The 25,710-nt window shown below is 44.5% G+C and overlaps 1 protein-coding gene across 1 annotated transcript in view; it reads right to left on the bottom strand.

Annotated features, from left to right (window-relative positions):
• The window catches only part of LOC309565492 (uncharacterized protein), a gene marked incomplete at its 3' end in the record, with an annotated part of 74,963 nt that extends 51,702 nt beyond the window's left edge, over nt 1-23,261 (bottom strand). The window contains exons 1-2 of the mRNA XM_082270462.1: nt 23,145-23,261; nt 4,301-4,660 (exon numbers count right to left, since the gene is read on the bottom strand). Of these exons, the coding sequence (XP_082126588.1) occupies nt 4,301-4,660; nt 23,145-23,214 (430 nt within the window). The 5' untranslated portion in view covers nt 23,215-23,261. The remainder of the gene's footprint in view (nt 1-4,300; nt 4,661-23,144) is intronic.
• Nucleotides 23,262-25,710: the final 2,449 nt, after the last annotated feature.

Genomic DNA, 25,710 nt, shown 5'->3' with positions numbered 1-25,710 from the left:
CAGTTTGAAAAAACAGTTAAATTCCCGGCATGTGCCGTAAATGTAACTCTGACATTGGTTGTGCTCTCAACCAAACTGTCAAACCATCCAATGGCTGGTTTCATAACTGATCACATGTAAAGCACCACGGCAGTTGAAGGTCAAACAGAGGCCAAGATGGCAGCTTACTTGGCTGAAAATGATAGGAGGGTTTACTTCCACTTTAATATTGATAGGAAGATACTGGCAAAATAATTTTCTGGTGTTTATCATCTGTAGCTGACAATTTACTTTCTCGCCACCAGCACTGTACTGTTCAGGGTAGAAGCACTTTTTCAGTGGTGTTAGCTGTTCGGGAGGCCCTGGAGTGGTGGAGTGGTGCAGGGCTGCAGGCTGGAGAAAGTACCTGCTGGCAATGGATTAGGCTAAAGTTTTTGATTGGGTCAATAATGACTTCCTGTGGCTAATTCTTGGCAAGTATGGCTTGGAGGGGGGCTTTATCGATTTGCTGAAGACTTTGTACATAGGGGCTGAGCTTCATGTTTGTGAATGATTGGATCAGATAGCCCTTTGAGGTGGGCTTGGGTGTGTATCAGGGGTGTCCTTTAAGTCGTCTGCTATACGCATTTGCAATCAATCCCTTCATCAGGAGATAAAAGAGCGGACTGTTGTGCCTTTGGGCATTCCTGGTGAGCCCCCTCTGAGGGTTGTGGCCTATGCTGATGACATGTCTGTTTTCATCTCTGGGACAGAGGAGGCAGAGTAGGTGGTCTCTGTAATGAAGCAGTATACTGAGGCATCTGGCTTAAAGATCAATCAGGATAAGAGTGAGGTTTTCTGGATGGGAAAGGAAGGCTTTGAGCTAGCGAACACCTTCCCAGAGCCCAGCAGGAAATTAACGTTTTAGGCATAAAATTTTGTCCCAGCGATTATGGCCTCGCAAACTGGGTAAGCAGGCTTCAAGATGCCAATGCCAAGGTTGCCAGCTGGAAGGATTGGAAACTCTCTTACAGGGAAAGGATTGACCTGATCAAAACTTACCTGATCCCAGTATGTCTGTATATCCGCTTTGTCTGTGTTTTGCCAGTGTCTTTCTATGCAAGAATCTACAGTTGTTTCTTCTAACTGTTATGGGGGAACAGACTGAACCTTGTTAAGAGGTCTGTAACCTAATTTCCGAGACGGATGGGTGGCCTAGGTGTGGTCAACCCTATAATATTCTTTTCTCTGATGTTTTTGAAACATCATTTTGGTAACATGCTGGCAGAGGAGACGCCTGGATGGGTTGGTATTTTTCAGTCCTTTTTTAGGCCTTTTCTATGAAGCTGGGAGAATAGTGGGCCAGTGAAAAGCCTGAGTGTCCAACATGGTGAGCTCCCAGCTTATGTTACGTGTGTGAAAATGCTTCAGCAGTGGCGAGTGATGGCGAAAGAAATTAAGTCTCTTCCTAGGAAGGCCCTGGAGAGGAGGGTTGTTGAATCTGCCTTTAGAGAGCCACTGGTCTTGAGGGATTGCCAAGGCAAGGGTCTGCATTTGCTGAATCTAAAGAGAATTCATTTAAAGTTTTGGGATTTGGCCTGGTGCCCATTGACTCTATGTGAAGGGCAACCTTAAGCATCGCTTTGCGGGGAACTGTGGTTGTCCAAAGGTAGAGTGTGATAGGGTGGAGAAAACGATGGCCATTCTTTGCTTCAGTGCCCCTTCAATATAGAAGTCTATAAGCCGAAGCCGATGGGTGAGGCTCTAGGTATCCCTTTCTTTTCCTGTTGGAGTTGTGTGGAGTGGTTATACAGAGCCTTTCAAACACACTGGAATTTTGATTTTAAGACACTTTTTCTCACTAGTTTGTTTAGTAGACTGTTACTTCACGTGGAATGCATTGTGTTGGGTTTCCACTCCGGGGAAGGTGGAGAGACGTTTGTCGGCCATTTCTTGGGATCACTTCCACAGGCAGCAAGCTCTGCTGTTGTTATCTACTGATTTTTCTACTGGGTAGCCCTGCCCCATATGAGTTCTTAAGGAACAACTGTATTAGTTGGACTTATCCTGACCCTGATAAACAACTACAGGTGGTTAGTATTAAGGACACGATTTATACCTCTATCAATTGTCTTCAAGTTGTCCCTGGCCGCTGACTCCACCTTCTCTATTAAAATACTGAGGCTCTGCGCCTTATACCATGTTGACATCTTTGACTATATACGGAGTACTGAAATATTAGCTCCAGAAGAAGCTTTCCAAGCGAAATATGTCGAGCAACCTGGCTTTATGAATATTCTGTATATTTATCATCACATCAACCGATCTCGATGGACGGCAGTACACACACCTGTCATCTTGTGTGAGATCCTGTGGATGCGAAGTATTTCAAAATACCGCAATTAGTATTGTTTGTGTGTGTGTTTATACTTTATCACTGTATTACTGAGGCTACATATTCTGACTCCTTTCTTGAGGCGAGTCATTCATGTTTGTGATGTATTTTTAGTCATGTATCAATAAAATTGTTATATTTTAATATACTCAGTGCCTTTAAAGTCCATGTTTCTCCAAAAACCTATTTCCAGTCCCAGTGTGAGGCAGGGATGGTGCGGGGAAAGCGGGCAGGGTCACAGGTTCGCTGCTGTCCGGCGTGGAGTGGGGGAGTCAGTGGAGAACAATGTTAGGAATGGTGAAGGGACGGGGGGAGGCAATGCCGTCGCCCTGAAAACTGCAGTCCTAGGAAAGCGCCTTGTTTGCCTTGCAAGAGATACACCCCTGATACTAGCAACCAGGGGCTCCTGGGTGCTAGCATAATAGCAACAGACTTGCACCAAAATCCAGGACAGACTGTGCCCCATATTCAATTAAAAAGGGACACAGCATTTTTGTGTAAAATCTGGAACAGTAACTTATTATAGGGGATGAGGAGCAACACTAATTACAGGAACCTTTTTTTAATCTCCTCTTTCTGTTCTCTCTGATACCCATTACATGGACAAGGAGCAAGGGGAAATCTTCTTACAAACAAGCACCTCTCTGATAGAAGTCATGCTTTTATTGGTGTGTGTCCTCTATTACTGAAAACAGAAAAATCTAACATTCAGCAAAATAAGGGTTATGATTAGAGTTGGATGAACAGTTAAGCCCCAGCATGAGTTCGAGCCGAACATTGGCTGTTCACCCTATTCGAGGAAGACTCGAATTTGCAGGGTGTTCGATGGGTGTTCGCCCCGTCAAACGCCCTTCAAGGCACTGAGTGCTGCACAGTGCATTCTGCGCCCTAATTAGGCAAAGCTTTGCCCAATCAGGGCCCTTTAAAAGCTGGTTGTGGAGGATTGGGGCCGGGAATCTGGCCACGGCGTCATTAACAACCGATGAGTCATCAGCTGTCAATGAGCCTCCCTTCTGACAGCCAAAATAAAAAAATGGCACGGGGTTCTCTCCAAAATCCATATCACACCCTTATCTGAGCATGCAGTCTGGCAGGTCAGGGGAGTAGGTGAAAGAGCAAGCGTCCCCCCCTCCTGAACCATACCAGGCCACTTGCCCTCAATGTGGGGGTTGGTGTTTTCCCAAAGCACCTTGTCCCCATGTTGATGGGGACAAGGGCCTCTTCCCCACGACCCTGGGCTGTGGTTGTGGGGGTCTAAGGGCAGGGGGGTAATCAAAATTTAGAAGCCCGCTTTAAGAAGGGTACTCCCAGATCCCATAGTACCCCTCCTCATTCCCAAACAAAGTGTCAAAAGGTAATAAAAACACAGAGATAGTTTTTGACAAACCCTTTATTAAAAAATTTAAAAAAACGTGTCCCCGGATGTAAATCTGTCATCAATCATGCCACTAGCCGCACCCGAAAAAAAAAAAGAAAAAAAAAAACGCTCTGCACTCATTGATGGGCGACCGCTAAATGCCCCCTCTGCAAAATTCCTCCCAATGGCACCAAGGATAGGGCACAATTCCACTCACTGACACTAAAGATGGGGGGGGGGCATTGTTTTTTTCCCACTGGCATTGAGATCTTTTCTACTCCCAAAGGTCATAGTCCGGCCCTTAAACTGGCCCTTCTTTTAGAAAGTTTGGAGACCCCTGATATACAGTATTTGATTGGTTTTATAAATTGGAAACATTTTCTCAATCCCTGTAACTGTCTTTAGCAACCAGGCACCACTGTCACCCAGGAACTCTAAGCAACAGCAATACATACATTCCTCAGTCAGTATTACAATGATTATGATTGTAATAGTAAGACATCAGTAGTGTTGTATATTATATCCAGCCATGGGACGGGGCTTCTGGAAGGACACAACTTTTTTCCAGTAGCCCTGATATCACTGTGTACCTGATACATGCAGAGTAGAAGTAGCTGAGCTGGAATCAGGAGTGACGATAACAAAGCAGCGATAGTCTCCTTCATCTGTTATCTGAATGTTGGGTATAGAAAGATTGGCGTTGCCTTGTGCAAGGTCACTGTCATTCATGTGAGATCCGGGCCTCAGTGATTGGTGGGAACCATGAAAACGGTAAACTTCTGATTTACTTCCATTTTGTAATCTGAGAGTCCAGACAACTGATACCTCCTGTAGATTCAACGGTATTGGGACACCAGACAGCAGACAAGGGATGGTGACATCTTCCCCTCTAAGAACTTCAATAGGAACATCTTTCCCGGTAACTGTCAGCCCCCGAACCTGAAAATCACCTAAAAATTTAGAACAAAAAGAGTGATGACAATTGTACGGGAATTCTTGTATAAAAACAAGGAAAACTAAACAGGCAACAGCTTAGTCAATTTTTTCATTTTTTATTAAAGAGATCAAATATTACAAAATACAGAATACAACAAGGTAAGCAACTTACAATCGGTAATAAGAACAAGAATATGACATGTACTGTAGTTATTGAACAACAATTAGAGATCACAGTACATGTAAAAATGTAATTTGGAGCTTATGGTCTGTACTAACAGGGCAAGGAGAGGCTAAAGGTCATTGGGTGATCTCAGCTCAGACCTGAGTAGCAGACATAGTGAATCATCTTACACAGACAGAATAAAATGAACACGGAGGTACGTGGGGGGGAAGTTATGAAAGTGTGACTGGGAGGGATTCAGTTGAGCTCCGAATATACAAGGTTTGGAGCTTGTGTCTTGTCTTATATAGATTGTTAGAATAGTTTGCAAATATGTCATATAGACTAGCAAAAAGATTAACTTTGGGTGGGGACATACCAAAATATAGAAAAGATGGGGCTTTACGGGCCAGTGGGAGAAGGATCAAACAACAACACAAAATAAATTAAAATGTAGTTTTATTATACGTATTTAAAACAATGCATAGGAATGGTTACCCATGTCAAATACAATTAAAAATAACAAACATATAGAGTCGCCTCGTGCGAAACGCGTTGGCTTGCTGGGGACCCTTAGACCGTGCTCCATCTGAGACCCTAATGTCATCCTCTGATACAGGCTATCAGCTCTCCCTTGTTGGGAAGTATTTCTACAATGCGCCTGGCACCTTCTCAACTGACAGACAGATGTAAACAAACAACAGTGGAGATAGAATAAAAAGTAGGCATGGGTCCAACCCCCTTCCCCCTTCAAAATCCACACCAATCCCTTTAGGTCTGGTATGCTGGTATGGTTATTAGAAAAAATAAAAATTACAAACAGCGTGGGGTCCCCCCCTAAATTCCATACCAGACCCATTGAGTCTGGTATGGATTTTAAGAGGGAACTCTATACAAAAACAAGAAACGAAAGCATGCGATCCCCCCAGAATTGATATCAGACCCTTATCTGAGCATGCATTGCCTGGGTGGCAAGGAAAGAGGTGGGAATAAGCTGCAACCCTCTGGTAAAGTCCCTTTGTTCCCATATTGTAAGGACAAGGACCTCTTCCCCACGACCCTAACGCGGTGGTTGTGGGGGTCTATGGATGGGGGGGGGGTTATCAGAATATGGTAAATATTGTTTAAAAATAATGGGCCCCCGATATACCTCTTCCCATATATGAATGAGTAGGGTGCACTCATTCATAAAAAAAGTCAATAGTAAATAAACACACACACAATTTTTGATGAGTCCTTTAATTAAATAAAAAAAAAAAGGTCCCACAATGTAAATCTACTGCCAATCGCAATGCCCAGCGATGCAGATGCATATTTTTCAAATAATTTCTGTTACATTGATTATCACTGTAACAAGCAATCACAGTGTAAAAAAAAAAAAAAAATCCCTCATCACCCTCCTTTCCCCCACGGTGTCACTAACCTACTAAACCTACCTAAAAAAAAAAAAATAATAATAATAATAATAAAAACTATTTAATTTTCTTTTTATTACATACTGTCACCCGTCTGTGTCCCTGATCACCCCCACACCAGCCATATGATGACACTGTACTGCACTGGTGACAGTATGTAAAAAAAAAAACACATTTTATTTCATTTCCAAAAAATGACAGCTTCAAAAAACTTTCCATGCCTCTTACTAAATACCTTGAACTAACTGTCTACTTTTCAAAAAGGGGTCAGTTGGGGGATATTTGTACTGGCCTGGCATTTTGGGGCCTCAGAATTTAGATAGGCTATCTGTACATCAGGATTGATTGATTTTCAAAATATATATACATACCATTTTTTTTGGGCGCTATAACTTAATAATAATAATAAACACTGTTTTATGTTATTTTTACTAAAGAAATGTGGCAGACTACATTTTGACCTAAATTTATGAAGAAAGATTATTTGTTTGTCAAATTTTATACCAGAAACAAAGAAAAATGTGGGTTTGTTTTTACAGATTTTTGGTATTTTTTCCTTTATATAACAAAAAAAAAAAACTATTGGTAATTAAATAACACCAAAATAAAGTGGAAAAATGATATAAATTTAATGTGGGTACATTATTGCATTACTGCGCAATAGCCAGTTGATAAGTATGTGCAAAATAGAAAAATGTCTCTGGCAGTGCAAGGTGGGGGGCTAAAAGATGGGGAAATGTTCAGGTATTGTAGAGTTGTTGTGTTTTTTTAATTTTTAATTTTTATTTTTTTGTCTTGACATTTAACTTTTTACATATTGATTGCTGGACTGGAGGATTGTCAGCACCTCCTAGGAGGACACGTAAGGGTCCATTTATAAAATGTTTTCATAAGTTTCTCCCAGAAATCTCACATTTCTACAATGTAATCAAATTAGAAAAACGTATGATCATTGGGAGAAAGTGTGCAAAAGTCTTAGTAAATAGACCCATAGTGACATTGTAATGTAACTGTAATTATAATAATATAATAGTATTGTAATAGTAACACTGTTGTACATCACTGTATGGTAAAAGTCATAACATAGTTAAATATAAGGTACATAGTTACATATTGTATACAAAGTTACATAGTTGGGAAGGTTGAATAAAGACACTGGTCCATCCAGTTCAGCCTGTGTGTGTGAGAACGGTTTTTCATATCCTTGTAAATTGTGTTTGCTAAGAAACAGATCTAAAGGTTTTTTTTTTTTGTTTGTTTATCTACACTCCCTACTGGACAACCCCCACCAACTGTGAAAGGTAGACATGTGTGATTAGTTTCGTTACGAATCAAAATTTATTATTTGGAGACTCGAATATTCCTGAATTTCCGAATCGCAATAATTACGAATTTCAACTAATCAACCAAAAAAAAAAAATATATATATATATTAAAAATAATTATCCCAAATTGAAAATTAATTTTAAAATTAATTTTAATTCAAATATAAAAAAAAAATCTAATTTGAAATTAAAACATATTGAGTCCAATTAGAAAAAATGTATGATTGTTTGGAAAAAGTGTGCAAAGGTTTTTATAAATAGACCCATAGTAGCATTGTGTTGTAATAGTTGTTAATTATAATATTATAATATTGAAATAGTCACACTGTTGTATAGCACTGCATTGTAATAGTAATTACATAGTTACATTATATACATAGTTACATACTTTGAAAGACTGAAAAAAGACACTTCCAGTTCAACCTGTGTGCACAAGACTACAGATTTCTCTATACCTGAAAACTGTGTTTGCTAAGAAACAGATCTAAAAGGTTTTTTTTTTTTTAAATGTATCTACACTTTCTACTGACACCCCCACCAACTGTGAAAGGTAGACATGTGCGACTCGTTTATTAACCACTTCCGGACCACCCACCACCTATATACTGCGGCAGGGAGGCCCGGCTGCGCAAAATCACATGTAGGTAGCACGACCGCGCAATTGTCAGTTAAAATCACACAGTGCCAAGTTGAAAAAAGTGGCCTGGTCATTAAGGGGGCAAATCCATCTGGTCTTAAAGTGGTTAAAGTAACGCAGTGCTGAATCACAAAAAATGGCCTGGTCATTAAGGGGGTAAATCCTGAAGTGGTTCATTTAAATTTCGGATGAATATTTTGTTATTCGGAGATTCAAAATGTTCCTGAATTTACAAATCACAATAATAATAAATTTCAACTAATCCAAAATAAATGATAACAAAATTTATTATCCAAATTTGAAAATGAATTTAAATTCCAAATGTATTTCAAACTTAAAATTGAAACATATTGCGATAAATGCAGTAAGGTATAAAAATGAAATAAGATGATGATTCCTACTTAGGCTGTTTTATATGATAAAATAAAATAGAATAGATTAGAATAGAACATAAAAGAACAAAGCAGAATACAATATAATATGAAGGAATACTGTAGAATAAAATAGAATAGAAAAAAATAGATTTGATTACGATTCGGACACTGAGCAACACAATGATGTTGGAGGAGAAGCGGTTTAACCTTAAAGCGGAGTTCCGGCCTCAAAATGGACTTTACACCATCCGCTTGCTGTAAGGTAGCTGAAAAAGAATTGGATAATTTAATTTTTTTTAATTTACTTACCTTGTTATTAAAGAAAATATACTTACCTTACCTCTTCCTCCCTCTGCTGTCTCTTCCTGCTTACATTGACTCCTGGGAGATGAGCGTCATCGCTCCCAGAAGTCAATGTTACTGCACCGGCCCCGCTCGTCACTTCCAGTACAGGCACGTTATTCTCTGCTGAGAATGCCCAGAAGCTGTGCAGGGATGACGCACCTGCACCAGAAGTGACGAGCAGGTCAGGAAAGTGGGGGATAATCAAGCGCCCCCCCTCCTGAACTATACCTGATTGCCCCCCTTGTGATGTCAGAGGTTCAGCATTCACTAGTCCGTGGCGTCAGAAGTGACGGGATGAGTCAGGGAGCCCCACCCCTTACCTTCAAAAGAAATGTCAAAGTGCAGAGCAGACATTCCACGGCAGGCTGTCCCAGGAGGTGAAGCGTTTTTTTACTTTTTTGATTTTTCGCGTGGGCGGTGTGATTGACGATGGATTTACATCGAGGGACACTTTTTACATTTTTTTTTATAAAGGACTTGTCCTCTTCTTATTAATTTTTTACGCTTTTTTGGTGAATGGGTAAGGGTACCAGATTCCGATAAGCCCCCCCCATCTGCAGACCCCCACAACCACTGGCCATGGTTGTGGAGATGAGGCCCTTGTCCCCATCAATGTGGGGACAAGGTGCTTTGGGGAGGGGGGGCATGTGACCTGGTATGGTTTAATCCCCCCCCCCTTTTTCTGACCTGCCAGGCTGCATGCCCAGATAAGAGCCAGGTATGAATTTTGGGGGGACCCTACACTATTTTTTTCTTTATTTTTTCAATTATAACTGCAAGACATTTTAAATGGGATTTGACTTGTTTTTTTTCTTTAGAAATGTAATTTTTCCTGCAGCATGTATTATGCATACAGATGCGCCAGTTTAAAGGCAGACTAAGAGGACTCCCCCAGGCACTATATTTAAAGCAACCTTTCATTTTTTTTGCACTTTAAGCATCGTTAAAATCATTGATACATGCCCCCCAGGGCAGTATCCGACCCCCATACACATTTTATGGGAGTTCTGCTGCGAACCAAACAGGGGGGTGTTTGGACCATGTCTACACAACATACAGGGATATGGGAAATGATTATCGACATTGACACACATACACCTTCACAGGTTGAACTGGATGAACTATTGTCTTCAACATTACCTACTATGATACAATAATAATATATGTATAATAATAATGTATAACAAATATAAAATTCGAATTTCAAAATTTACATTTCAAAATTCAAATTGCAAATTTGAAATGATTTTGAAAATAACAAATATACAAAATGAATAAAGAATTTTGATGACTCCTGCTTAGGCTGCTTTATATTTTGAAATAAAATAAAATATAATAGAAAATAATAGAATAAAACAAAATAGAACAAAACAGGATAGGAAAGAATATGAAGGAATAGAAAAAAAAATTGAAAAAATAGAATTGATCAGAATAGAATAGCGTAGAACAAACATAGCCATGTCCTCAAATTCAAATTTCAAAATTCAAATTTCAAACTCAAAATTTAAAGGACTTTGAAAATAACGCATGTACAAAATGAATCCGAATATATGAAATAAATTCTGACAACAATTTGCTCTAACATAGCGAATGAGACTAAACAAAATTATTAAAGAAAAAAATCAGAAATGAAACAAACAAATTTTCCTGTCATGCACATCTCTAATGGAAGGAATTTTTCATATCCTCACTACCCTAACAGTAATGAACCTCTTACCCAGAACTGCTTCTCATACATATTCATTGTGTGGCTGGATGTCTTTTATAGAGACCTTAGATTAAACAGTTTCCTCCCAAAGTCACCATATCACTATCATATCCCCTCTGTAGCTTCTCTTTTCCGGGGGGGGGGGGGGATTAAGTTTAATGTTTGTAGTCATTCCCAGTGGCAGCTGGTGTATATGGGGTGCAGGGGCACCGCCCCCCCTGTCCTTGCGTCCGGCCCCCTAATCTACATGCAGGTAACCGGACGCATGGAGTTCAATGGGGATTTTTTTTTGTTTTTAACCGCTTGCCGCCCGCCCGCCGTCATATGACGGCGGAGCGGAGCGACCATTATCCTGGGCCGCCGTCATATGACGGCGGCACTTTAAGCAGGGCAGGCGCGCGATCGCGTGCGCGCCGCCCTGCACTGCCGGTGTCGGGGTGTCCCCGGGACACCCCCCGTCACCGGCAGGGGGGAAACAGCCAATGGGCGTGGCTGTTTCCCACGTGATCGGCTGTGTTCCAATGACACAGCCGATCACAATGAAGGCGCCCACCAGATGACCGCGCATGCGCGATCGGGAGCGCGCAGCGCGGTCGTGTCGGTGGCACTGTGTTCCGTAGGAACACAGCTGTCACCGGCGGTAGTAAACAGTCACTGACAGTGACTGTTTACTATGTGATCGGCTGTGAATCCATTCACAGTCGATCACAAAATGTAAACAAAGAGCAGTAACTGACTGTTACTAGCTCTTCTCTCCTCATACAGTTTCCAGTATGAGGGGAGAAGAGCTAGAAATAGTGAGTTACTGCTCTGTACACATGTCACAAAGTAAAAATCACACTAATAAAGGTCCCCACACAGTCCTCAGCCCCCCCCAATGTCACCTGTCACCCAACAGTCACCTCATCAGTGCCCAGAAATTGACACCCATAACGTTCACATGTGAGCGCAGCGATCGCAGGCAGAATCACTGCGATTCTGCCCGCGATCCGGAAATCATTGCAAATCGCGGGACGCCTGTGCGTTGCCCCTGATTTGCAATAGCACCCCAAACGCTGTGCGATGTTGCCGCCATTACCGCCTGCCGAATCGCGGTAACATCGCGCAAACATCGCATGACGCCCAAAAAAGGTACAAGAGTTTCTTTGGAGCGTCATGCGTTGTTTGCGCGATGTTACCGCGATTCGGCAGGCGGAAATCGCTGCAACATCGCACAGCGTTTGGGGTGCTATTGCAAATCACGGGCAACGCACAGGTGCCCCGCAATTTGCAATGATTTCTGGATCACGGGCAGAATCGCAGTGATTCTGCCCGTGATCGCTACGCTCACATGTGAACGTAGCCTAAAGTTCACCGGTCACCAGAGACTGCCATCAGTACCGCCGTGCACCATCGCCCGTCACCTGTCACCCATCAGTGACCATCGCCCGTCACCTGTCACCCCATCAATCACCGTCACCTGTCACCCCATCAGTCATCGTCACCTGTCACCCCATCAGTCATCGTCACTTGACACCCCATCAGTGATCGTCACTTGTCACCCCATCAATCATCGTCACATGTCACCCCGTCAGTGACTGTGTAAAAATAAAAAAATAATAAATAAAATAAATAGGAAAAAAAAAAAAAAAAAATTAAAGCGCCCTGTCCCCGTTAGCTCGCGCGCAGAAGCAAACGCATTCGCAAGTCCCGCCCACATATGTAAACGGTGTTCAAACCATACATGTGAGGTATCGCCGCGATCGTTAGAGCGAGTGCAATAATTTGAGCCCTAGACCTCCTCTGTAACTCTAAGCTAGTAACCTGCAGACATTTTTAAAATGTTGCCTATGGGGATTTTTAAGTACCAATGTTTGGCGCCATTCTGTGAGCATGCGCAATTTTGAAGCATGACATGTTGGGTATCTAATTACTCGGCGTAACATTATCTTTCACATTATGGAAAAAAATTGGGCTAAATTTACTGTTTTCTTATTTTTTAGTTCAAAAAAGTGAATTTTTTTCAAAAAAATTGCATTTGGAAGACTGCTGCGCAAATATGGTGTGATAAAAAATATTGCAACGATCTCCATTTTATTCTCTAGGGTCTCTGCTAAAAAAAAATATATAATGTTTGGGGGTTCAAAGTAGTTTTCTAGCAAAAAAAATGATTTTAGCTTGTAAACACCAAGTGTCAAAAATAGGCCCAGTCTTAAAGTGGATAAATGGACAACTTTGTGTAAAGCGCTACTTGGATGTGAGGCCTATGTATGTGGCCAGGCTGTGAAAAAGTGTTACACATGTGGTATCGCCATACTCAGGAGGAATAGCAGAATGTATTTTGGGGTGCAAGTTTTGCTATGTACATGCGATGTGTTAGAAATATTGCATAAATGGACAGCTTTGTGTAAAAAAAATGTGTTTTCATTTTCTTTCCACATTTTCCAAAAACTTGTGGAAAAAAATGACATATTCAAAAGACTCATTATGCCTCAAAAATTATACGTTGGGCTGTTTGCTTTCCAAAATGGGGTCATTTTATGGGGGTTTCCATTGTCCTGGTGCTCCAGGGCCTTCAAAAGTGCGATAGGTTGTCAGGAAATGATATGTGTAATTTGTGCTCCTAGAATGCCGGACGCTGCTACTCGGATGTTAGGCCTCTGTATGTGGCCAGGCTGTGAAAAAGTCTCACACATGTGGTATCGCCATACTCAGGCGGAGTAGTAGAATGTGTTTTGGGGTGTAGTTGCAAGTATACATGTGCTGTGTGAGAGAAATAACCTGTTAATATGGCAATTTGTAAAAAAATAAATAAATAAAAAAAAATAAATCTTCATTTTGCAAAGCATTGTGGGAAAAAATGACAACTTCAAAAAACTCATCAGGCCCCTTATTAAATACCTTGGAATGTCTACTTTCCAAAAAGGGGTCATTTGGGGGGTATTTGTACTTTCCTGACCTTTTAGTGTCTCAAGAAATGAGATAGGCCTTCAGTACATCAGGTGTGATCAATTTTCAATGAATAGCACCATAACTTGTGGACTCTATAACTTTCACAAAGACCAAATAATACACACTTATTTGGGTTTTTTTTACCAAAGATAAGTAGCAGTATAAATTTTGGCCAAAATTTGTGAAGAAAAATGACTAATTTGCAAAATTTTATGACAGAAACAAAGAAAAATGCGTTTTTTCACGATATTTTCAGTCTTTTTTTATTTATAGCACAAAAAATAAAAAACCCAGTATTGATCAAATACCATCAAAAGGGGGGCGTGGCCGGACCGGGCATGTGAGTGGACTCAGCTCACGGAGCTCCCGTCATTTATCCTTAAAATAGATCCTTTTCCCGGCCGGATTGCCCTATTCCGTGGACTGCTTCTTCTCAGGGGATCCCCCTGAGTCCATCGACGCCTTTTGCTCCCAGATGAGTACCTGCAATCCGGAGGTCCCAGGTCGTGGGTAGAGCTCCGCTCCGCTGGCTTCCAATCCCTTGCCATCCTGCCTCTGCCTGCAATCATCGGGCTCCAGCTCGCCTCCAGGAGGCTTGGTATCATCCCTGCATAGGAATCCTGCCTTTATTTTTTGCGGAGGACCGCACTTTGTGGAGATCCGGATTGAGGCCTAGTCGCTGGTGGAAGCCGCGGCCTTTCCTACCGCGGGCGGCCGATCGCGGAGGCGCCTGGGCGGACTTGGATCCGGTAAGCGGCTGCACTCCATCCCTTGCCCGCTGCTCTCCCTGGACTGTCCCTTGTCCTAGGCTCTTCCTGACACCCTGCATGTCCAGATCGGGCGCTGCTATGACCCGTGGGAGCAAGCAGAAGGACGGCTCTGTCCCTGGCTCGGCCGGTCAAGATGGCGCCGGGGGGACTCCGCAGCACTCATCCCGCGGCCCTGACAGGCAGAAAGATACAGGTACGAAGCCCAAAACAGTGCGTGCGGGGGGAAAAGACAGCGCTGGTGACATTCTGTTGTACGCAAAAAAGTTGTGTGACATCTCGGGACCCAGTGAAGTGGACTCTGTACCCCTGACAGGAGCACAGGCACTCGAGGCCATTCAGCAGGGCCTGGGGGATGTGGAACCATCTGTGCAGCCTGAGCTCAGTGAGGAGATGGAGGGAGACACACTGGAGGGGTCTCAGCCCACCCTGGGACACATTCTTCTAGCTGTACAGAAATGCACGGCATCAGTGAACACTGTGAAGGACAGATTGGGGGGTCTCACGGAGGAAGTGGCCCTTTTGCGCCAGGATTTACAAAAAATGCGGGAACGCACTACAGCAGCCGAAAGTCGCATCTGCGATTTGGAGGACCAGATACCCACACTAATTACGGAATCCAGGGAAACGGCCAGGCAGGCTCAGGCTAACAAGAATAAGACAGATGATATCGAGAATCGCCTGCGCAGGAATAATGTCCGTATAGTGGGGCTCCCAGAGAAGGTGGAGGGCAGGGACCCCACGGACTTTGTAGAAAAATGGCTTTGTGAGATCTTCGGGCGTGAGTCCTTCTCCCCTCTGTACGCGGTGGAACGTGCACACCGTGTCCCCACTAGGGCGCTACCTGGTAATGCTCCCAGACCCATGCTCGCCAAGATTTTACACTACAGGGACAGGGAGAAGGTGCTCCGCCTTGCACGTGAAAAAGCCGATATCAAATATAATGGAGCTAGAGTGTCCTTCTACCCGGACTTTTCGGCAGATGTCCAAAAACAAAGGGCCAAATTTATTGATGTAAAGAAGAGACTCCGTCGAGTTGGCCTGGTGTATGCCATGCTGTACCCTGCCCGTTTGAGAGTTACGGCGGAAGGCAGGGCGCATTTTTTTGACACTGCTGTAGACGCGGCGAATTGGCTGGATGTTCACGAGCCGGCTCTCGGCCGTAGAAACAGGGATGAGCACGGGGAGTGACCGGGACTTCTTCTGTAACCGGACTCTTCAACATGGGAGCTACTCTACATTTTGCACGTGTGCTAGCACGCTGTCTGTTTTTGACCCGGCCGGGGTCGTTTACCGTTTGGAATCTACTGCTCCGAATATGGCAAGTGTTGACGAGCGAGGATGTGTTTCTACACGGCTCTGTTCTGGAGCCTACTTTTGTGTTTGCACCGTTGTGCATGTTGGCCGGGTGGGTCCCTTCTAGACGGTAGGGCCGCAGCCGGGCCCGTCTGGAGTGGACCGCCTGTGTTCAGACAGTTCGTTGTCGGGGTGCCGTTGTGCCTTGACTTCTTGAGCTCTAGTTCTTCTGACATTTATTTTGTTTTTGGGAAGATTCACACCGCATGTTTTTCTGGACATTATCACGATGCCACGTCTTCACACCGGCAGCCCTCTGGTGATTTTTTTTGTTTGGGCCTTGGCCACTTTGGGGGGGGGCCCCGGTCTCCACCCATTTCCATCTATTATTTTTTCCTATGGCGGGGGTGCCGATAGTTTCTTGGAACGTCCGCGGCTTGGGCTGCCCGCTCAAGCGGGCTATGGTGGCCCAACAGCTACGAAAGTACCACCCAGCCATTATTGCTTTACAAGAGACTCACTTGGTGGCGGACTCTGTAGGGTGTCTTCGGTACTCATGGGTGGGTTGGGGTTATCACTCCACCCACTCCGCATATTCCAGGGGGGTCAGTGTGCTGATACATGGGTCGCTGGCCTTCCGGGAACTGGGGGTCCGGGTGGACTCTGAGGGGAGGTATGTGTTCATACATTGTATGCTTTTTCAAACTGTGTGTGTTTTAGCAATAGTGTACATACCGCCTCCTTTTTCTTCTGGGGTGCTCAAGGAACTCCTCCAATTTACTATGGACAAAGTTGGTCTGCCACTGTTTATTATAGGGGACTTTAATGGGGTGCTAGACCCTGCAAGGGATAGACACCCTCCACCTTCTCCCGTGGGTGCGGCAAGGGGAACTGCTCTTTCCCGCTTTCTGGCGGAGGTGGATTGGTCTGAGGTATGGCGCCTTAAAAACCCTGACACGGTGCAATTTTCATGTTTCTCAAAAACACACTCTGCATTGTCTCGTATTGATCTATGTGTGGGTAACAGGGAGGCTATTGCCATGGTGGAGGACATTGAGTATGCCCGCAGGGGAATCTCGGACCACTCCCCGTTGGTGGTCAGATTGCAGGTTCGCCCTCGGGTGGACTTGCGTAGGGCTCCCTGGCGTTTGAATGCATTCTGGCTGAAACTGTTTCCACCGGATAATGACATTCCAGCAGCCATTGCCAGCTTTTTTGAGGAGAATGACCACTTTGGGGATGTGCTCCTGAGGTGGGAGGCTTTTAAGAGCTTTCTCAGAGGGGTTCTCATAGCTAATGTTAAGAAGGTCCAGACTAGGTCTAAATGCTTTGAGGAACAACTATCCCAGTGCGCGCAGCGGCTGGAGCAGGAATACTTGCACAACCCCTCTGATGATACGAGGGCGGCATGGCTCTCGGCTCAGGCGGTATGGGTTGGGGAAGTTCGCTCCAAGGCGGACAAAAAGCGCTTTTTTGCCAAAACTGCCTTTTATGAAGAGGGGGAACGGACGGGCCGCATGCTGTCGAGAATGGTGGGGGCGCGCCCCTCAGTTCCTCCTATAGGGGCTCTCCGGCTGCCTGGGGGGGCTTTGGTTAATACGCAGGATAAAATTATGACTGAATTGGTGCGATTTTACAAGGACCTGTACTCCTCACGGGCTCATTACAGCCCGGAAGAGTTGCAGGAATATTTAAGTGCCACTCCTCTACCGCAGTTGACGGAGGAACAGCGGATGCAGCTCGAAGCCCCGATTACGGAACAGGAGCTGCTGGAAGCAGTGGCTCTCTTTCCGGGATCTAAAGCTCCTGGGGATGACGGCCTTCCTGCTGAAATTTATCAAAACTACTCTGGGTTGTTAATGCCAAAATTATTAGAGGTGTTCCGGAGGGCTAGGGAGCTGGGGACTCTTCCGGAGTCTATGACCAGGGCTAGCATCATATTATTGCTTAAACCAGATAAACCCCCCACAGACCCGGGATCCTACAGACCCATCTCGTTGCTCCAGGCGGACGTCAAGCTACTGGCTAAAGTTTTGGCGCGTAGAGTTAACAAGGTTATAACTCACATCATACATGAAGACCAGGCGGGATTTATGCCCAATAGATCAACGGCCCTTAACTTGCGTCGCCTGTTCGTTGCGATTCAGACACCGGCGGATAACCTGGGGGAGAGGGCATTGCTGTCATTGGATGCCAACAAGGCATTTGACAGTGTTGAGTGGGGATACCTCTGGGCGACCATGGAATCCTTTGGTTTTGGACCAGTGTTCCTGTCTTGGGTGAAGTTACTGTATTACCAACCGACGGCTTCTATTAGGGAGGGAGGTCGGGTCTCCGCGTGTTTTTCTCTGGGACGGGGAACGAGGCAGGGGTGCCCGCTGTCTCCCCTATTGTTTGCCATAGCGATAGAGCCCCTTGCGGCACGCATCAGAGCTCAGCGATCCATCGTGGGGTTTAGATACGGTCCCTATCAGGATAAGGTCCTGCTCTACGCGGACGATATGCTCCTGACGTTGGGAGATACTGGGGCTTCCTTGAGAACGGTTATGACAGTTATTACGGAGTTCGGTCAGTTCTCCGGACTCACTATAAACTGGTCCAAATCGGCCCTTCTGCAGTTGGACGGGGACGTCGCCCCTTCCCCGGGTCTCCATTGTCCGGTCCCTGTGGTCCAGCAGTTTAAATATTTGGGGGTCGTGGTTTCGGCGGATCCGACCCAATACAGCTTGCTTAATATTAGTCCCCTTCTCACCAGATTTCGCGATAAAATCAGGACTTGGAACAAACTCTGGCTGTCACTTGCCGGTAGGGTAAACCTTATAAAGATGGTGTTGATGCCACAATTATTGTATTTCCTCCATAATTCTCCTGTTGTCATTCCACTGAAAACCTTTCGTATAGTAAACACTCTATTCCGAACCCTCATGTGGAAGGGTAAGGCAGCTAGAGTACGTATGGAGCAATTACAGAAACCTCGCGAAGGGGGGGGCCTTGCCCTCCCTAACCCGTGGTTGTATTATCTGTCCTCCCAGTTGCAGCATCTGGTGGGGGCCATGTCCGGGACGCGTACTGGCGCGGCGCTGGAGGTTATGCAGTGGTTTGCTGGCGCGCGGGGAGTGCCGGAGGGGCTTGAGGCACAACTTTTTTCTAAACCTAACAAGCGTTTCCCGACATATAGATTACTACAAAAAATATGGGACAAAACTAAACAACTTCAACGAGCCTTGGGTTACACTAATTTTAGCCCAATCTGGGACAATAAGACTTATCCTGAATTGTGTAAGATGGACCAGGCAGACAGGTGGCGTGCATACGGGGTGACTCACCTTGCCCATATTATGCAGGAAGGGACACTTCTGACTTTTGAACAGCTTAAGGAGCGTTTCTCGCTTCCGGACAGTATGCGGTTTTACTATTTTCAATTACGGCATGCGATGCGGGTGCAGGCAGCCCGGGGACAGCTTTTCCTGTCCTCGACCCCTGTTTTCTTCCTTATGCAACAATATACGGATACCAAGGGCTTCGTATCTGGTTGCTATGCCTCTCTTCTGGGTTCGTTCTTGGAAAAGTACCCAAGCTCGGCGTGTGATCGTTGGAGCGAGGATGTGGGGGAGATCCCGGGGGAGCTGTGGGAGGAGGCCTTGGAGGTAGTTCGCAGCTGCTCTCTCAATGTCTCCCACCAGGTGTCGCAGCTTTATATCCTACTAAGAGTGCATCATACCCCCCTGAAGCTTCATGCAATGGGTCTTCGCGACGATGATCTCTGTGGCCGCTGCCAGAGAGAGAAGGGGGACTTGGTTCACTTGGTGTGGAGATGTCCAAAGTTGCACAGATACTGGTCAGCGGTGTTATCTGCCATTAATGGGGCCCTGGGGGTGGATATCCCTAGGGATCCCAAACACTGTATTCTGGGGTTACTGGAGTCGATAGTGGAGGATAGGTTTCTGAGAGAGGCCGCAACTCGGGCACTCTTTCAGGCCCGTTTACTTATCCTGAGACACTGGATAGCACAGGAACCACCTACGTATAGGATGTGGCTGGAACAGATGGCTTCTACTTTGCGTATGGAGAAGGTTATCTACCAGCACAGGGGGGTGCCTCAGAAATTCGCTAAGGTTTGGGGTGTATGGTTGGACAGTCCGGGCATGGCCCCTGATGATCTAGTTCTGGACCGGTTGTTATTGTAACAAATTTTTTTTTTTTTTTTTTTTTTTGGGAGGTACTCCTGCTAACTCTTAGTTTGCATGGGGGAGGGGGGGGAGTTTCTTGCATTTGCATATGTTATGTTCTTTTTAAAGTGCATCGAACTGTACTTATATGTGATAACCTTGGGGGGGATTGTGACATGGCATGGACTTTGTACTGTATGTGGCTTGATGTTGCCATCCGACAGTTTTTTCTTGTGTTTGTTTGTTTTTTTTGTCTGCATGTAATGGTGTGAATTTTTCTCAATAAAGTTTTTTTTCTTGATTTAAAAAAAAAATACCATCAAAAGAAAGCTCTATTTGTGTGAAAAGAAGGACACAATTTTTGTATGGGTACAGTGTTGCATGACTGAGTAATTCTCAGTCAAAGTGTGAGAGCGCTGAAAGCTGAAAATCGGTCTGGGCAGGAAGGGGGTGAAAGTGCACTGTAGGCAAGTGGTTAACCATGTGATTAGAGCCAGAGGCTCTCACAGGCTAAAAAAAAAAAGGGTGGGCTCGCGGCGCAGAGCTGTGCGCCCCGAGCCCACCCAGTTGTGTGACAATAGCGAAGGAAAATTCGTTATTGTCACACGGATCCTCCTCCTGGCCAATCAGGAAGTGGGTCATGAGACCCGTTTCCTGAATGGCCAAAAGGAGAGGCCATGCTATTGGCCAAGGAGGAGGGAGGAGACACCAGAGAAGCCGCCGCCGTCGCTGCCAGTCGAAGCCGCCGCTGGAGATGAAGACGGAAGACAATGGAAGGCTGCTAATTGGGCCAGGCAGAAGTGTTTCAGGGCATCTTAATGTAAGTGAGCCGCCGGCGATGGGAGGGGTTGGTGTGTGAGCTGGCGTGGTTGGGGGGGTGTGGTGTGGTCCGCCTAAAGCCCCCCCCCGGCCCACGGAGCACCAGCCGCCACTGGTCATTCCTCATAAGTGAGGTCCTCCAGACCCCTTATCAGCTTTTTGCCCTTCTCTGGACTCTCTCCAGTTCAGTATAGTGTAATATTTAATAATAATATAATAATATTGTAAAAGTAACACTGTTGGATAGCACTGCATTGTAATAGTAATTGCATAGTTACATACAGTGGGTACGGAAAGTATTCAGACCCCCTTAAATTTTTCACTCTTTGTTATATTGCAGCCATTTGCTAAAATCATTCTTCTTCCTCATGAATGTACACATAGCACCCCATACTGACAGAAAAACACAGAATTGTTGACATTGTTGCAGATTTATTAAAGAAGAAAAACTGAAATATCACATGGTCCTAAGTATTCAGACCCTTTGCTGTGACACTCATATATTTAACTCAGGTGCTTTCCATTTCTTCTGATCATCCTTGAGATGGTTCTACACCTTCATTTGAGTCCAACTGTGTTTGATTATACTGATTGGACTTGATTAGGAAAGCCACACACCTGTCTATATAAGACCTTTCAGATCACAAGATCACAATGCATGTCAGAGCAAATGAGAATCATGAGGTCAAAGGAACTGCCTGAAGAGCTCAGAGACAGAATTGTGGCAAGGCACAGATCTGGCCAAGGTTACAAAAAGATTTCTGCTGCACTTAAGGTTCCTAAGAGCACAGTGGCCTCCATAATCCTCAAATGGAAGACGTTTGGGACGACCAGAACCCTTCCTAGAGCTGGCCGTCCGGCCAAACTGAGCTATCGGGGGAGAAGAGCCTTGGTGAGAGAGGTAAATAAGAACCCAAAGATCACTGTGGCTGAGCTCCAGAGATGCAGTCAGGAGATGGGAGAAAGTTGTAGAAAGTCAACCATCACTGCAGCCCTCCACCAGTCGGGGCTTTATGGCAGAGTGGCCCGACGGAAGCCTCTCCTCAGTGTAAGACACATGAAAGCCCGCATGGAGTGTGCTAAAAAACACCTGAAGGACTCCAAGATGGTGAGAAATAAGATTCTCTGGTCTGATGAGACCAAAATAGAACTTTTTGGCCTTAATTCTAAGCGGTATGTGTGGAGAAAACCAGACACTGCTCATCACCTGTCCAATACAGTCCCAACAGTGAAGCATGGTGGTGGCAGCATCACGCTGTGGGGGTGTTTTTCAGCTGCAGGGACAGGACGACTGGTTGCAATCGAGGGAAAGATGAATTCGGCCAAGTACAGGGATATCCTGGACAAAAACCTTCTCCAGAGTGCTCTGAACCTCAGACTGGGCCGAAGGTTTACCTTCCAACAAGACAATGACCCTAAGCACACAGCTAAAATAACGAAGGAGTGGCTTCACAACAACTCCATGACTGTTCTTGAATGGCCCAGCCAGAGCCCTGACTTAAACCCAATTGAGCATCTCTGGAGAGACCTAAAAATGGCTGTCCACCAACGTTTACCATCCAACCTGACAGAACTGGAGAGGATCTGCAAGGAGGAATGGCAGAGGATCCCCAAATCCAGGTGTAAAAGACTTGTTGCATCTTTCCCAAAAAGACTCCTGGCTGTATTAGATCAAAAGGGGGCTTCTACTAAATACTGAGCAAAGGGTCTGAATACTTAGGACCATGTGATATTTCAGTTTTTCTTTTTTAATAAATCTGCAACAATGCCAACAATTCTGTGTTTTTCTGTCAGTATGGGGTGCTATGTGTACATTCATGAGGAAGAAGAATGAACTTAAATGATTTTAGCAAATGGCTGCAATATAACAAAGAGTGAAAAATTTAAGGGGGTCTGAATACTTTCTGTACCCACTGTATACATAGTTACATATACAAAGTTACATAGTTGGGAAGGTTGAATAAAGACACTGGTCCATCCAGTTTAACGTATGGGTGTGAGTATTGTTTTTCATATCCCTGTAAATTATGTCTGCTGAGGAACATATTGAAAATATGTTTTTGGATTTATCTACACTCTCTACTGACACCATCAATTGTGGAAGGGAATTCCATATCATCGCCCCCCTAACTGTAAATAATTTTTTTTGCAGTTTAAGACTGAACTGCTTTTCGTACAACTTAATTGTGTGGTCGGGTGTCTTTTGTAGAGACCTTCGATTTAATAGTTTCTTCCCAATGCTAGAGTCACCATTCAAGGATTTGTATATCACTATAATTTCCCCTCTTAAGCTTCTCTTCTCCAGGGGGAATATGTTTAGTGCTTGTTGTGACTGAGTTATGCTCCTCATAAGCGAGGTCCTCCAGACCCCTTATCAGCTTTGTTGCCCTTCTCTGGACTCTCTCCAGTTCAAGGACATCATTCTTGGGAATTGGTGATTGGTAATAGTGTTATACAGTAATAGTAGCACTGTTGGAGAACCTCTGTTGTACGGCTCTGTAATGTATCCTCAGGTACAATACCATTAAACACAGAAGAGTGACACTGACCTGATCCTAGGAGGAGAAGAAAGCAGATTACATGTGGAATTATCAGCCCGGTCCTCATTGCTCCATCCATGCTGGATCCACTCCAAGAGAACTGTGAGAGACGTCTCAACTGTATGAAGTAACCTACATTGTCTGAACCTTGTTTCACTTTTACCCTTTAGAAGACACAGATTCCAACCACATGATGGCAGTATATTCTCTGTACATGAACCAATATGTATAAGAACAGCGATCTATAAGGGAATTCCGGCTTTTGTCAAGTTGTACTAAAGAAACAATAATAAAACAGTAACAAGTTATAACATACATTTTGCAACAGGGTGATTTGTTATTCCAACTACGCACCCTCCAGAAGATTTAACCCCCTTCATGACGAGGCCATTTTTTTAGATAAGGCACTGCGTTATTTACCTGCCAAATGCGCAGTCACGCAACGCTGTACATAAACACAATTGATGTATATATATTTTTTCAAAACAATAGAGCTTTCTTTTGGTGGTATTTGACACCACTGGGTGTTTTTTTTTTTTTTTTTTGCGCTATAAATGAAAAAAGACTGAACATTTTGAATATATTTTTTACTTTCTGCTATAAAACATATCCAATAAAAAATTTGAAATAATCAAATTTCTTTAAACATTTAGGCCAATTTGCATTCTGCTACAAATCTTTGGTAAAATAAATCCAAATAAGTGTATATTGATTGGTTTACGTGAACGTTATAGCGTCTACAAACTATGGTGAGGACTCACTCTGCCTGTCATGTTTTTAAATTACCCTGTGACAAAAGTCTCTAGAGAATCGCAGTATATCCCGAAAAAGGTATATAACACCCCGCTTCAATCTGTGGTACTGGGGGGCCACAGGTTTATCACACCAGTTCTACAAATAATTGGCCAGTAACTGTTGTCACTGTGTGTAGCAGAGTTAACACAGCAACAGAGGCCACATTTTTGCAGGACTAAAATACACTCTTAGAAAAGTATACTGTTAAATAACACCCCACTTCAATATGTGGTATTGGGGGGCCACTGGTCATATCTGGCGCTCCAAGGACGCCGGCACATGGCTCCGCAGTGTGGGCTTTTTTTAATGTGTCCATTGCTGACAACAGTGTTGCCATCTGCAGCCTTTGCAGTCAACGCATAATTCGCGGTAAGCCCAACACTCACCTAGGGACAACAGCCTTAAGAAGGCACCTGAAATCCCATCACCAAGCCCAGTGGGATCAACACCGTCAGAATCCACAAAGCCACACTCCAGGCTCTCGCCATCCAGCCTCTTCTCCTTCTCTCTCCTCACAATTGTCCTCCACTCCACCTTCCATCATGCCGTCGTCACGTTGTTCTGGAAAAAGGCAGGCTTCTGTGGCCCAAATGTTGGAGCGTAAAAAAAGGTGTCCGACAGGTGTCCGACTACACCGGGTTAACGGCCGATGTGGACGCTCTGAGGAGTGATGAACCCCTGGACTACTGGGTGGGCAGGCTTGACCTCTGGCCAGAGCTTGCAAAATTTGCAATGGAACTGTTGGCTTGCCCCCCGTCCAGTGTCCTGTCTGAAAGGACGTTCAGTGCAGCAGGGGGGATCGTGACCGATAAGCGCACTCGCCTAGCTTATGACAGTGTAGACTACCTCACATTTATAAAAATGAATGAGGCATGGATCTCTGAGGAATTGACACATGTGACCAGTAGACCAGGTTTCATTGAAATTCCTATACAGGCCGACACTTCTGTATACTGTAAATGCCTAATGTACCTCTAGCCATCCAATACACTATGTTCTTAGCTGTCAATTAAACCCACGTGGGCTAATTTATGGGGCCTATACAGGGCGACACTTACTTCTGTATCCTGTGTGAATGCCTAATGTACCTTCAGTCACAGAATACTACATTCTTAGCTGTCAGGTAAACGCATATGGGCTAATTTTTGGGGCCAATACTGGCTGACACTTACTTCTGTATCCTGTGTGAATGCCTAATGTACCTTCAGCCACAGAATACTACATTTTTAGCTGTCAGGTAAACCCATGTGGGCTAATTTTTGGGGCCTGGAATGACCGACACTTACTTCTTTATCCTGTGAATGCCTAATTTTTCAGACTGGAAATGAAAAACAATGGGTCTGTAAACGTTCCGCCAAATTGTGGAATGGATGCGGACCCATTTTACAGATGTGTGAATGGACCCTATATGTATTAGACATGTAATTACCGGCTGCTGTCAGTTCTGGCTGATTCATGAAAAAAAAATAAAAATTTAGGGCAACTTTTTCAATTGCAATACTTCTGTTATGACATTGCCCATGTGCTGGGACTATTTGTGCACAGCTAGTAAGTCTTTTGTGGCTGAAAATATGACCTTAAAGTCAATGGGGCCCGCCTATGTTCGTCCATCTCTAATCAGAGGTCTCTCCGCCTGATGGGGTGACAGCGAATGCTTCTGCTAGTGTGGTCCTAGATGTGGTTGAGCAGGTGTTAGTAAATGGCACGGATACTGCCTCACCCACCAGACCTCATAAGAAGGAAGGGCCTGATATAGATGTGGGAAAAACAGAGATTCTGT

Source organism: Pelophylax lessonae (assembly GCF_965119305.1).
Source record: "Pelophylax lessonae genome assembly, chromosome: 10".
Classification (NCBI taxonomy): Eukaryota; Metazoa; Chordata; class Amphibia; order Anura; family Ranidae; genus Pelophylax; species Pelophylax lessonae.
Note: the sequence above shows the minus strand (reverse complement) of the source record. Positions and strands in the feature narration are given on the sequence as shown.